The 15,931-nt window shown below is 36.8% G+C and overlaps 1 protein-coding gene across 2 annotated transcripts; it reads left to right on the forward strand.

Moving 5' to 3' along the window:
- Positions 1-10,851: 10,851 nt before the first annotated feature.
- On the forward strand, positions 10,852-15,658 carry emx2 (empty spiracles homeobox 2). 2 transcript variants are annotated; one of them, XM_036547023.1, is made up of 3 exons: positions 10,852-11,539; positions 13,128-13,312; positions 15,250-15,658. In XM_036547023.1, the coding sequence occupies exons 1-3, from the start codon at positions 11,149-11,151 to the stop codon at positions 15,415-15,417; spliced, it is 744 nt and encodes a 247-aa protein (XP_036402916.1). In that variant the 5' UTR covers positions 10,852-11,148; the 3' UTR covers positions 15,418-15,658. The 2 variants fall into 2 exon arrangements, with proteins under 2 accessions (XP_036402916.1, XP_036402917.1); XM_036547024.1 differs by lacking the exon at positions 13,128-13,312.
- The last annotated feature ends 273 nt before the right edge of the window (positions 15,659-15,931 follow it).

Below are 15,931 nucleotides of genomic sequence, written 5' to 3' on the forward strand. Positions count from 1 at the left end.
AAAACAGACTTGAGGTGCTAGAAATGCATTCCTAAGGTCAAAGTTTATACTGTATTTATAAATAAACACATGCTCATAAAAACTGGTATCTTGTGGAGGTAACATACTTAAGATTTTTTAGAAATTGTCTATTAGGATTGGTAGTGCAGGTGTTATTGTTTTGGGTTGGAGCCTGAAACTAGAGAATTGGTCCATTTAATTGAGCATGGTGTCAACTGCCTTATCTAAACAAGCTGTAGGGATTTTTATACATCCGTAGACCGGCATAGAAGGAGTAAAGTTGCCACCTAATGTGGGCTTGATGAGGGGAATATTTTAAGCACTACGTTAAGATATTCCTCTGAACCGTTAACAGAATGACTAGCTGGCAAGTTAACATGTTACTGAAAAAGCACCTTGGGGAGTGGCTAGTAGGACATAAAAAAGTCAAATTCAGGGAAAGGTGATGTCCTTATGGGACTTGCAGGACCTACCCATACTGAATCGTGTCTACTGATAAAAATAAAAGCACCAAAAGGGCTATACAACCCATATTGCAGGTTTGTGCTACGTATAGGCTTGTCAACCTGACGCTGGACAGTGAGGAAGATAGGTGCTCCGATTTTGCTTACTCTTGTAATGCATGATTTGGATATAGCTACAGTTTCACTGGGGCCACTGTCGTTGAATAGAACTGAACACATTTAATCTTAACATTTTCCTTATTTACGCAGCATGAGCTCTAAGGTCGTCATGAACCTTACCTAAAAGCGACAATTACATTTAATAATTATCATTGATTCAGAAGTGAACAGTCTGGCTAAAAGCGACACTGAATTACCTCTAGTTGTAGCTACAATATTAATAATAACAAATTTCAAGTAAAATATCTAGCAGATTTTGGCAGAACAGTTACTGTAATTTAAGTATTTTACTGCGCACACTACACTAGGCCTACTAAAATTCTCGTTAAACCTTCTGGTTGTTTTAGTCATTTTTATTTGTTATAAGACTACATTTCTATTACCTTCAGCCTAATTCGTAAGTTTCCAGATTTGACAGGAGGTTGTTTATGGAGGTCCTCCGAGAAAAAAGCACATTTAATTTATCCGGGAATAGCACATGATTATCTTAGTTAAATTATTTCAACCCTATAAGGCGCTTCGTTCGCTAATTTTAACAATGCAGGACTTAACACAAACTATGGCTCTCATTGGTGAATTGAAATATATTCTCGAAAGCACTTTTAAAAAGTTCCATGTACCATCCGTTAGTTCACGTCCTGTTTAAAATATTTTAATGCAAGTAATGAAACCACCATCAGATGTCGCTGTACATCATATAAGGCATGTGGTTCGATAGTGTGTTGAATAAAGTAACAAACTTAAAAAAGTAACACACTTTATTTACTGACGCAAGTAAATAATAAAGCACTGTCTACAGCATCACTCCCGAAATAAACAATCCATCCCTATACATGACTCTGACTGCAATATTCATATTAATCACTGCAGTAGTGCAATTCAATATGCTATTACATCTTGTACCAGTTCCATGCTGCCTTTGAAATATTTATCCTGTGGATTTTGAAATGCATTTAGTCTCTCAATAGCATATTTTAAAACCCTCAGGAAATCCACTTTCCAGACTCACAAAAAACAGCCATGCTCTATTTATAATGATTAAATTACATTATTAATTAAGAACTTTTACTTTGCAAGCCCACGCTTAGGGCAATTTTAGCAATCCACTTAGAGGTGTCACCAACAGCCATCAAATCTTGTCATTTTGGCGGTGTAATTAGTGTCATTCGATTAATGAATTCAAATCTGTTGTAAGAGGTAATCAAGCGTTTATATTCGTCATTTGTAAATGAGGAGTTTTGACTTTACCTAAAAATGTTTCGTTGGAACCATTTGTAGTTTTTTCCTTTGCGTTATGTGCTCACGACCCATGTTTGTGGAAATGGTAAGATTAAGCACCAACGAACATATTGATTAGTAGAGATTATGTCTCCACATCAACTTTGTGTGTGTGTGTGTGTGTTGGGGCGGGGGTACTATTCATGATACAAAATGATTTGTTGGGGTCTTTTGGAAAACTTCTGTTTTCAGCAGCGTTTTAAAGAGACTTTCCAAAAAGCCTGTGAACCTTCTTCCTTGCCCTCGGTTCGGGTTTCCACTGCGCATTTTGGCTTTTTCCATGTCCATGTTTAAGTCTGTGAGCTCTCTATCTGAGTTAGTCTTATCGATTTGATTTTTTTTTTTTTTTAGTTTTCCCTTGAATACTCAATATAGATTCGATGCTCTTCCTTATACAAGCCTCTTAATATTGAACGCGAATGAATGCATAATGTTGAGTTATGTTGTGTGCATAAGAGTTCTGCTTATTTGCCATTAAAACCTATTCTTATCATAATATTCGGACTCATTTTGAAAAGGTTTTGAAATTGTATAAACTGATGTATTTTGGGCCCGCGCGATAGATCTGTAATTACAGACTAGATTCAGATGTATCCTTGAAAGAGTTCGATTCGAATTCCATACCAAGGTCCCAGAGCCGTTTTAAATTGGACACAGGAGAGTAGCTGAAGTAGGCTGCATTAGTAAACGATTGCTCTGGGCGTAACAGAACAGCTGGCTTCATCCTTTTTTCTGGTAGAAAAAATGCACAGGCCCGGTAACAGGTCAGAAGCAGATGTTAGTGCCAGCAAAAGTGATACAACCTGCGAAACTTAAAACTGGGAATATAAAATGGAAGATAGTAGCTTCCAACTGTGAGGCTGACTCCGAGAGTTACATAAATCTAAATCAATTTGCGAGACGAGATACCTCAAGAAAATTGTCATTATATAGGCTTAGAGCAACAATGGCATTCGGTTTTTAGAAAATTCCTGCAAAAATATGAAAAATCAAAGTCAGTGAATACATTTTACATGTTGAATCGAACGTGCTTTCAATATATTAAGACACTGACGTCTTTTGTGGCTCGAGAGGATGCAGTTTAAAATAAGTTTCCAGTCCACGGACTCCCGAATGCAGAAGCATGGTTTTATTTATTTATTTGTTCAGAGTAATGCAAGAAAATCCAAATGGTAAAACGGTAAATACTACTACGATGACGTAATAGTGACTTAACATTATCTCTCAAGTTAAGACCATCTGATTCTCAAAAAAAAAGCACAAGTCAAGTCACTTAACAAGTCATGTGACAAACTTCATAAATCGTTTAATTTTACCGATAAAAGAAATACAGTTCAGTTCAAACAGCTGTTTGTAGGCTATTCTAGTCCGCATGATTCTTTGAGTTAACTGAAAATATTTAATTAAACTACAGCCGTTATATAAAACCTATTTTATTGTCACATCGGTATTTTATTCATCTGATACATAATCATCAACCACAGAAGAGCACCTCTGAAGGAAAATAACTTCTTCGTGGTTAACAGTATCGTGCTGTAATGCACTATTAATTCTTAACAGCCATCTAAATACTGCGCTTGAAATGGAAGCAGAGACCTGTGGAATTTTGGAACATTTCTTGGCTTGGTCGCCACAGATGTTTGAGATTGTTTACAAACAGGAAGATGGGAGGAAGAAGGAGGAAAGAGGAAAAGACTGACGGCTTTATTCGGTCACATGCATTCCAGTTGTGCTGCTAGTACGGCTACGCTTTCTTTTAACTTGCGTCTTCGCAAGCGCAAGTCTGGCATCGGTGGAAATGATTAAGTATGTTAGTGAAGTATTACATTTATTTCCTTTCACTGTTAAAAAATGCTCTAATACACCAGTTCATGAACCCCCGAAAGCTCTAAAAATTCACTGATTTCCATTCTCTGTGACGGTAATAAATTCTTCGTCGACCCGAGCTTTCTTTGAGAGAAAATGAGTAATACATGCGAGGTCATTGAAAAGGTAACACGTGCTTACCATAACACACTCAGTATTAAAGCCACATGTTCTTTGGAGGGGGTGCAAATATCCATATGTTTTCAAATGTATTATTACACAGTCATGGTTTTTAACCATTGTAGAATCATCAGGTGTACGGCGAAGCAGGTATACAGTCGATGCCAGGAATGCTGCATTTTGGAAACATGCTTGTACCACCTGTGTGTGTACGGTTCTTCGTTAGCATGCATAGTTTAAGAGGCTAGTGTACCTAAAATTCCTCAACCAGAGGAATTTTATCAACCAAAACCAACCAGATTATTTAAAGTTTCTCCAACCAATGCATAGCCTATTACACTCACTCACTGTATATTTTAGACCGATAGGATGTGAAAGGCTTTGGTTGTTTTCTGATACAAGGTTGCTTTTTGTTCGCAACGAAGTGTCACATATGAGAGGATTTGCACGTAAAATATGAAAGAATGCTTCATCGAGGGATGGGCAATACTCAAAAATACATTTAAAAATTGGGATAAAAAACGGTATGACACCCTAAACAATATTCTTGGTATGGTATAGCCTATGGCTTAGGAAACCTTGTGATGCTGATTAAGGTTCTTTTTTACATTGCTTTTATAATTATAGAAAAGCCTGACATTCATGATTCAGCCCTTAGAGCTGAGATAAATTCAATCATTTTACGCTAGAGGACGCAAATCGTCACCTTAAATGAGGACAAACGAATTTATCAATTCAGTTTTTGACACCTGTATACAGCAGTCCCATGAAAATACTTTCTATAAAAGTCGAATGATTTTCAAACGCAGAACCACTCCTTTGGAGTAATGCGTGACGACTAAAATTTTAACGGTTTGTATGACAGCGCCACTGATAGTCTTCGTGTTTGGTGGCTACATTTTTGCTGGTTTGAGTTGGTCCTAACTAAACTAAACACCTCATATTTTGTAATATAATACGTCTTTTCAAATGTCTACGGATTCGCTGAAAAAGAGTCTATTTAAAAATCATGGGATTATGGATGGTTGCTTTGTGGGTAAGGTGTGCAAATATTTACATTAGGCTTGCATTACACCTCCTTATATCAATAGAGTTAAGTATTAATGACATTATTTTCCATAATTATTCTTATACATTACTTATCTAACGGAAAATATTAAAGTTGGCCAGACATATGAAATACAACAGCAAATGATAGATGTTTATTCATAATTTGTTACTGGCAGGTGGTCTGAGATTAAGATTTAATCCAACCGACAGTTTTGAACTCACATTTTTCGCTATTCAACATGTTTTGCAGATGATATCCGGATATATTAGTGAATAACGTTCTATTTCGGCGATGAGTATTTTCTGACAAGGTTCGTTTGTTACAATATTTCATATCCTTCACCAAAACTATTCGGTACTCTGTCATACGGGATAACGTTAAAGAGGAAAACAAGTCAGTAAACGACCAGGGCCAAGAAAGAAATTACTCTCTCTCTCTCTCTCTCTCTCTCTCTCACACACACACACACACACACACACAGGTGCACACATAAAAGGCCAATGGAAAAGGAGTCGAAGTGAAATTGCAAATATATGTTCTAAGTCTGAGAGATATGTTTGTTCAAGGTTCGCAATTATTATATTATTAGGCCAACCGACTTGTAATAATGTGTAGGGTCAAACGTTGGACATATATGAACACACAACAGCTTTTATGAGAGCAGCCGTGTAGACTGGAAGTTCGGTTTTATGCAAGTAACAAAAACACTATTGATGTAAATTTCTGCAGTCCTCGGTGAGTTGAAATCACCAATACATTGAAAGTTTGAACAAGCCATTTAAGTATTTCCTAACTGATTTTGAACAATAAGGTATCGTCACGTGCACTGTCGAAATTCGAAAATGAATTATTGCCTCGCCTTCTACAATATAGTCCTCTATCCAAAGGGGAAAAATGAACTGAAGTGGACTAAATATGAAGTTCAGAGAACCGTCACATTAAAACTACGCTCTGTCGATCCTTGTTAATTGCGGATAAGATCCGCTTTCTCTTTAATTTGAATAAATAAATATTGCAACGGCACATATTGTCATCGACTGTCTTTGATACAAGTATGCATGGAGTGTAAAGATTTAGATTGTTAGGCTAACAGAATTTTAAAAATGCCAAAATGTGTTTTATACTTCGACTGAAGGCATTTTTAAATGTCACAGTCTGCTTAATTATAACTTGTGTAAATGAGCCTATACGCGTATTGAATGCATATTTTTAATTTTTAAAAGGGGAGGGGAACGCACTCCCTCCCTTGCGTTCTTACACGCGTTAAGCACTAAGAAGCGTTAAAAAGCCTGATAAAATTCTGTGCTAATACTAAGCGCACTATGAATAGAAACGGCTCGATTGGAAACACAGCTATATGCACAGCTATACTGTACCATTCTACCTTTAATATTCTGTTTGTTTCCCATCAAACAGCCAATCGGTATTTTTCAGTTTGGTCACTTAATTAAACTTAAATACACACACTAACGCGCTTTCACATTATTCCACTATTTTTATTCTTTTTAATGTTCTAACCCTTTATTATGCCGAAAAACTTAATTCACTGAATTGATTTCACAATAGGGTGAGTGTGCATCAGTAAATGTCCCTTATATTTAAATTATCTGATGCGGAATAGATGTAGGATAAATCTCAACAATTAATCGGAGTTGTATTTGATGTAATATGAAACATAAATGAAAATATCTATCTTTTATGTTCAACATAATGTTGAAGTTGTATAATATCACACTGCGTAGTTTCGGTAGGTCTATTTTCTGATTCATTTATTTTATCAGAAAATTTTTGATACCATAAAAAAACAAAAAAACAAAACTTGATACACAAAGAGGATGTGGATAAATGAAGGACATTCTCTGGAGAGGTATAGTTATGGCAGTCTTCATACGTGTTTGCTCTACAGCAAAAAAAAAAAAAGTTTACCTACGTTTGTGTCTTGCGTCCCATGTCAAAATAATGTTAATAAGGACGACAAAAGTGAACTGTCCCTTAGCATTTCAACAGTAATCCCCACAGCTAAAACCATTAATTGTGTTTTTTTATCCCTCTGAATTTAATGGGCACTGCATTCAGCGATGTGGGCTAATGGTAACCGTCTGATACCACGGAGCAGCAGAAAGAAGGGGCCCACGGTACCGAGGAAGGATGTTCAATGAGCACTTTCTTGGAACTATGACAGGAGGCGGGGTCTCAAAACAAAATTAAAGTAATTTTTTTAAAAAATATGAAGTAACACTAAGCTCAAATGCTGATTACATGATTTTAAATGGCTAATTCTGTTCCATAGATCTTAGATGTAACACATTCTTCTCTTTTGCTGCTACATTCAACGACCCACCCCGGACTTAAAAAACACAATAAGATGGGATAAAGCTTAATATTTTCTTAGACATTTACCAAAAGTCAGATGCAGAGAAGTATATAATTAGTACACTGCACCAATACCACAATAACAATGTTAAAAGTCCAATGCATTTCCACAATCTTGCCAGCAGAGGCCAGTAGTGTACCATGGTTGTTTAAAAAATCGACAGCTCACGGGAGCTGGGTCTTATCGTGCCGCTTTCTCAAACCACGTTGTCAGTAACTTTCTCCCTCTTTTTGTTATTGTAAATTGTGATGTACAGTCCGGTGAAATCCTTACCGATACTGGTTCCTAGGATTATTCATGAACACCCATGATTTTCAAGCGACACTTCATGCATTTCACTTTAGGACCAAAAGATGGCATAGGCACTACACACGTGATGGTTCAGATCGAGCAACAGACAGCTGTCTGTGCTTCACAGGACGAGTACAACAGCTATTTCTAATCCTTTACTGGCGGTTTAACTGATACCCACAAGACTAGGACGTTAAAGGAAATAATCTAATAATATAAACAATATCAATATTAATGAATGATTTAACAACGATCAATATAGCCAATATGTTGAATTTGGTTGCTCTTAGGTCAAAACCACTATTAGCTGCCTCTCCAGTTGGGTTTTGTTGGCTACATTTCTTTCGGTATCAGCATTAATTGTGAATGTTATACTACTACTAATAATGATGGTAATAACATTATGATTGCACTTGGGAAGGTCATCAAGAGATACTTAAGTTCAATACAGTAACGGAGGATACACTTGACAGCATGATAGAACAAATTAATATCTCTTACGTATGTATTTATGTATAAGGTGTTGAATATTTATGCTGAAAAAAGTCCCGCAACAAGAGAAAATGTTGGGAGCCTGATAATAATAATGCATTGGATTCTAAATGGAAAAAAAACAAACTTGATGACGGTGATTATTACGTCTAGGCTATTATTATTATTATTATTATTATTATTGTTGTTGTTGTTACAACTGCAACTATTATTATTACCACTAGCCTACTACAGTAGGCTTGTTGCTCTTTCTATTGCAGGAGTATCATATTAGAATAAAGACTAGCTGTTATCATAGTTTGACTGTCTACTGAAATATAATGACAATGTTTTTCATTTAAACTCGCACAAATAATATTTCAGAGTCACGACATAGATAGATAGGCTACAATGAAATTATTCCGGGTGAACACTTCGTCCGTGTACTAATTTGTATGTAATATTAAGGCAAATTGTTCAAACTTTCCTGCGTAGCCTACGCCTTCGTCGTCTCATAGTCAACTGCTTTTCATTATCCAAAGACTGATTACTTGCATAGTTACGGGTGATAATTTATACACCCGTGTTAATAAGGCCTTTTATGCTATCCACGTAACTTGCAAAACGCTCCCCCAATACATATATCGCTCTCTAAAGCCAATATATTACATTCAATTATATTGTGAAGACACGAATGATTCCTCTTTGGATTCTTATTTGTATCCTGAATATAATAAATTTTAGAAATGGACTTGAAATTGCTTGAAACGTTAAAAAGTGAATATAAAGCTACATTAAAAACGAATGCTACTTCATGACAAAATGAACGCGTAAACTGTCGTTAATTTGAGGAATTTTGAAAATTTTGTTAATAATTGAGACTTATACATTAATTTGCATGATTATTTATATAGAAACAGCTGAAATTATGGAAAATCTCAAAAGCTGTAATACAAAAGCATCTACTGCTCTATAGGTAAGATCTCCCGTAAGAAATTTCAAAATAGTAAGAGTCTGAATAGCATCCTACCTGTTCTTCTGGAACGTTACTGTTGTGGGTCATTTATGATGATTAATACAGAAACGCAACAATGGAAGTGTTAAGACTAACATTTAAGACATTCAGTCCATAACCAATTATATAATAATCGACATTATTTGGCGGGAAAAGTTGTACATTCAGGTGGTATATTAAAGAAATACTGTGAAAAAAACCCCAAAACACTTATTCATTACATATTCATAACACGCACACACACACACACACACACACACACACACACACACACACACACACGCACACACGCACACACACACACACACACACACACGCACACACACACACGCGCGCGCGCGCGCATAATTTTACAACATGTAAAGTATTGCTGCAAGCCCAAGTCGGTGCATTGCTCTTATGGAATACATGTTAAACTATAATTTATAATATTGGAGCAATATTTTAAATACTCACACAATCTCTGATAAATTCTTCCGTTAAAATGTTTAATTAATGAGTTCATTGCCACAACGAACGAGCTGAGGAAAATGTTTCGGTTTTGTGTCTTTTTAAAATTCGTAGATAAATACAATGAAGTATGTACATGAAATTTATTTATAAACTATTTTATTATCATGATAATTATATTAATGGTATTTCACGTAAATATTGCATTAGGAAAGCATGCCATGAAAACTACATATACAAAACGCTTAAGTTAATAATTATGTTTAAAATAAGTAGGCAGACATAAAATATTATGCTCCTTTAGTGCCCATTCATATACTAATCAATAACAGTAACCGACAACATACATGTTTATTCATGTTTTAGTTAAGACAAATTAAATGATACTTTTTAAATTTAATGGATACTGACAAACTACTAATGCAGGCCATGTTCCTTATTTTCACACACCATTTCAAATATGGCATAGACGACATATTATGAATCCGCGTATATGACAACCCTCGAAAATCCTGAACTTTAAAATCGTGATAGCGCTGAACATCGGAAGCAACTATAGGCCAATCGATGCATGTTGCATAATTGCTCACTCAGCAAGAGTTCTGAGAATTCCAATTTAATAACTGTTTAGTGGATAATAGATCCTTATATGACAAACAAACAGAGCGGTAAACATTGTGTGCATCTCACAATCCTCTTCCCAGTGCTCGGGCCAATAGAAACAGAGGAGCCTTCAATCCTAAATTAATCACAAAACGGACGGAGAAAATGAAAACGCGGAGAGACAAAGCGCCGGGTGTGTATGAGGGGGGGATGGGTGATATTAAAGAATGAAATAAACGGAGAATCTGAAAGGTGTACGTGAAAAAAGTACAGGCGACTTAGTTTTGAACGCATTTAAAACAAACAAACACAACCAAAAGACAAAACGCAAACACGGGGAAGCACAATACCTTTTGCTGCTTTTGGCATGACTAACTTTAGCAAGCGAAATAATGTATTTTCCTCTCTTATTCGCAAACGCACACGCATTGACAACGATGTTGATTTATCCTCTAGTCCTAAAATATTTACATCGAAAAACAGAAAGATTCATTAGAAACGAAACGATGCCGTACCCATAGCGCAGCATACATTCACAAACTAAAGTACCTTCTGCTTTTCTACTGGCTGAGATGAGTATGTAAATTGTTGTAGGTTTGGTTCTGAACGAATCCGTTCCGTTTTGCTCGAATCCGCCTCTCCGTGCTCGTTCCTTTTGACGCACTTAAAGAGTCTTCCCTCAACCTTAAGGCGAGTCGCAGCGACCAATCACCGAGCCATTACAGGCTTCAGAGGACGCTGTTTATGTGACTCCAACACTAATTAGGCTCATGAACTAACAAATCGCCTGCACAACTGGTGAAGAACTGATCACATGCATGGATTGTCTGGACTAGGCGACCACCTCTGTAGAGATTTGTTGTTTTTTTTAACATTCCCATCTGCTTTCTGTTCCTTTCACAACTTAATCATCGCAGACAAACTTTCATCTTCAGAGTGGAGTATTTCTTAGCGAGAACGCTTGCATCTGTTTGACTTGAGCTGGAGGGATCTTGACTGGTAAACCATGTTTCAACCGACACCGAAGAGGTGTTTTACCATAGAATCGTTGGTAGCAAAGGATAATCCTCTGCCGGCGTCGAGGTCCGAGGAGCCAATTCGACCAGCAGCTCTCAGCTATGCAAACTCCAGCCAGATGAACCCATTTTTGAACGGCTTCCACTCCAGCGGTAGGGGCGTCTACTCTAATCCGGACTTGGTGTTCGCCGAGGCAGTTTCGCACCCTCCAAACTCCGCTGTCCCGGTTCATCCAGTCCCCCCACCGCATGCGCTGGCTGCTCACCCGCTCTCGTCCCCCCACAGTCCGCATCCTCTGTTTGCCAGCCAGCAAAGGGACCCTTCAACTTTCTACCCTTGGCTAATACATAGATATAGGTATTTGGGTCACAGATTCCAAGGTATGTCCGGGTTTTATTTTTTATCTGGTTTATTATTGCTATTTTGTTACCAATTTGAGACTTTTCTAAAGCTCACTGACATTGCCTTAAGAGATTTTCCAGAATCTAAAAACGTCGATTTATGGAGGAGGAACATTTTGCTGAAATATTGTTCGCAAAATTATGGGCCTTTACATATAATTGGAGTCTTGAATGACATTACCTGTCCAACTGAATTTGCAATAGAGACATTTGTTAAAAAAACAGTTACTTTATATTATTGAAAACTGTATTTCATGGTTTTATTTCATTTAAAGTATAACAAATTAGTAACAAACTTGAGTATTGGCATGACGAAATTGAACATATGTTTGGAAAAAATACTCCAGTTCATTTGCTTTATTGACCGTCTTTATAGTATTTCAACAGGAAGATTGTATGTACACATTTCGTGCAACATTTAATAATTAAATCAATTAAAACTTCCCTTTGTTAGTGTTTTCAGCATAGTTTGTTATGGCGAAAAGTAGACTGTGCTTTCAATATTAGTAACCTGTTTACAGCTGATTATTGATTTGAATAAATGTACGCGAAATTAAACCACGAAATAATAGTGAGCAAACGTAAGCATACCTTTACAGGTAATATAGCGGCTTTTCTTGATCCTTGACTTAGTTACTGCATACGTGAAATTTATTTAATATTTCGGAAAAAAACCAATAATGATTTGGATCATTTATTATTTTTATACAAAAGAATCATATATCAAACAATTACACTTTTATTTTTAGCGTTTGTGAAATATTTGTACATGTATTATTTTAACAACGAATCATGTTTATTTTTGAAGAATCCAATTTAGAGGTTTCGGATGAACTCCTTTGCCGTAATTAGAATAACTGAATTACTTTCTGTATTGTAATAAGCATTTATAATTTGCTCACCTGGTTGATTTGTGCAAAGAAGTATTAAAACATCAGCAAACCAAATAATGTTGCTCGTAATTATGCCAAATAGATGCGCTACGTTTAATAAATAAATGGATATCGTATTTTGTTTGACGTTTTTATTCGTTTCTTGTCCATAATGATATTATTTTCTGTGCGTGCGCTCAGACAACTATAGTCAAAATTATTATTATCACTGTCACAACTACTATTGTCTAATCGCTTATTCTTGTTGCTGTTTTGACGAATGCGCAACTAATTATTTTCTGAAATAGAATTAATGTATGAATGTAATGTATGACTTAACTGATATTACTTTTAAATAGTTCATATTTTATTATCATATTTTTTGGGATAATTGCGGTTATATGTCTTGTATTAAGTGTTGTGTGATATATAGTGGTACTTTTAAAATTGATGCTTATTGGGGTATTCTATTTATTCGTTATTCAGATGTTTTATATTTTAAGAGACGGCTCTTGTGCAAATGGAGGCCATTTGATTACTCTGAAAGAAAAGTGTATTTGGGAGAGGAGAACGTTCTGCAGACTGAAAACAGCGATGGATTAATGAGAGGTTATCACTCTGGGTTGAACTCAAGTGTTGACAGTTTGAAAGAAAAGACGGAGCATAATTGTTATCTTTCCCGTTGTTGTGTACAGGCAATGAGACAAGCCCGGAAAGCTTCCTTTTACATAATGCACTGGCCAGAAAGCCCAAAAGAATTCGGACAGCGTTCTCTCCCTCGCAACTACTACGGCTTGAACACGCTTTCGAAAAAAATCACTACGTTGTTGGTGCCGAACGAAAACAGCTTGCACACAGCCTTAGCCTCACAGAAACTCAGGTAAGGCGCATGTACTTGAACACGTGATGTAAAACCAATTCAATCATATATATTTTTACACTGTTTTATTATAGTAGAAGAGCGGGTACAGGGAAAGAACCCATGTTAGAAGGGTTGCGCGCATAAGGGCAAGACCATGAGTGCACGGGCACTAATCTGCCTGGATCACTCCGTACAGTTTTCGTTTCAGTGCGTCATCGATACTTTTCTCGTGCTCAGCGTTCATTGAACAAAAGGACAATATATAATCAATGGCATTTTAAGTGAAATAAATAATTTTAAGGGATTGCTCGTAATGAACATTTAATTTACATGTGTGGATATTCAGAGTGAGAGTGAGTTCTTACGTTTTCATGTCAATACCAACTATAGCAGAGTGCAAGGGGGTTGCAAATATATCTGATATGCAGTATTTTGTATGAATATTTTCATGAATAGAATATACTGAAACATTTTAAATGACACCAAAAATCACTGCTTTTACATACCATAATTTACTACGTTGAATTCGTAAAAGTAAAACTGATAGTAAACTTGCTTAGAAATCTGCGCTGGCTGGGCCCAAACCCATGTTGGTCGCTTATGCCCATAGTCGTGTCGTAATCGTATTCTAGGTGCGGGGTTTAATGTCATTATTTTTAGAAGAGGTCTCAGAGAAAAGGAGAAGGGTTAACCTGTTAACTGATTTCACGAGATACTTAAAAGCCAGAGGCGATCAGAATGAATTTCCCTCGGTATATTTAAGATGGCATGTGTGCCTGTCGGTTTATGAACTGGTCGGGTCTTTTGTCCCATGTGTCTGCTCCGGCTCTTTTGGAAACGAACTCCTTTTAGGAAACCAGTCTGGAGAAATGAACTGCCGTCCCCTTCAATTAGCAACCTGAAAGCACATTAAATGCACCCCAGTACAGCACTAGTCTTTTAGATTTGAGACTTGTGTACAATAGAACTAATACGTGTGGTGAATTAAGCTGAAGGCTTTAGTATGTTACTACAACACTTTAAATGTTCCTCTGTAGAATTATTACTTGAATAACCGTGGACATACTTAAACACAGCACAGGTGCTTTATTCTGGCATTTGCGTTAACGTCAGAATTTACAACAAAGTGAAACCGACCTAGAGAAGTTTTGTCTTTAGAAATATCACATCTCATCATTTACCATATTTTCATGACGTATGAACAATTTGCTTTATATACCTGTATATAAATTGCCTCTGAAAATAATAATAAAACATTATTTGAATATTGATGTGATAGACTTATCAAAGCGTAAAACCCCTCATATTACGGAACAGAGACGCGCTCGAACGGCCAAAAGAGGTTACGCATTTAAATGCATTAACTTAAATCAAACATTTTTACGCATGAACATGCGCTTTTACGGAGATGAACATGGAACTGATATGTATATATGCAAATGCAGGAGTTGTGTATGTACACCCTGGGGAAATTTCTCCGAAAAGTCGTTCATATATTTATCGCTTCCCTGATGGTTTCGCTCATTGAAAGCCATATGTTAATGTATAACAAGTGTCAAGTGTTGGTGTGCTTATACTGCCAAGCAAACTACCTCTAGACTCCCCGGAGTTTAGAATACACGAATGCACATGAATGTAGGCCTCGAAAATCGCGTTACGTTTAAGACAGCGTGTGTGTGTGTGTGTGCGCGCGCGCGTATATATATATATATATGTATATGCAATGCGTAACCGTGTAAATGTTAAGATACATCAGATTATTATAAATAAGTAAAACAGTGTCTGACTTGCCAATATTAAACTATTGTTGAATATCTACAATGGACCTAATATGCTTCTAGTAACTAGCATCTTTTCTTTCAGTTGATGCTTTTACTTGTAGCACACCTGTCAAACAGAGAAGTGTCTTTCTCTTTTTTCCTAATTTTGATTTTTTTTTTCGTTTCCTCCCATAGGTAAAAGTTTGGTTTCAGAACCGGAGAACGAAATTCAAACGGCAGAAACTGGAAGAGGAGGGCTCGGATTCGCAACAGAAGAAAAAGGGAACGCATCACATAAACCGGTGGAGGCTCGCGACGAAGCAAGGCAGTCCCGAGGAAATTGACGTCACTTCAGACGATTAAAAACTGATTTTCTGAGCCCGGGAAAGCGGCGCGGAGGATGACACGGATAAGACTGCTATGTAGCAGAACGAGAGGGTAAAGACAATGTCAAAATTCGCTTCTATGGAGATCGGCAGCTGAGGGTGAGAGAGGTCCGATTGGTGGCACTACTGTCACAAACATGGAACTGTCAATTCAATTCAAAGTTCCAAGGTGAGGGGATTGACAGGTATCACATGCAGTCCACCCCCAACTCCCCTGCCCCCCCCCCCCCCCCCCCCTCCCTGCGACCACTATCTCCCACTAACCACCCATAAAATATAAATCCAATTCGCATTGGACATTTGCACTTCTAAAAGTTTCTAAATATGAACGTTCCACACAAGATACCAAAACACACAACTGTTTTGTAAAACTTGAATTGCATGGTAGCGGAAAGAATTTTGGTAGTTGTTTTAATTTGACCATTTTCCAAATACTTTTGTTTTAGTTCTATTTTTTAATCTTCTCAGAGATGTTGTGTGCTTCTTCCTTT

Source organism: Megalops cyprinoides, chromosome 15, assembly GCF_013368585.1.
Source record: "Megalops cyprinoides isolate fMegCyp1 chromosome 15, fMegCyp1.pri, whole genome shotgun sequence".
In the NCBI taxonomy this organism is placed as follows: Eukaryota; Metazoa; Chordata; class Actinopteri; order Elopiformes; family Megalopidae; genus Megalops; species Megalops cyprinoides.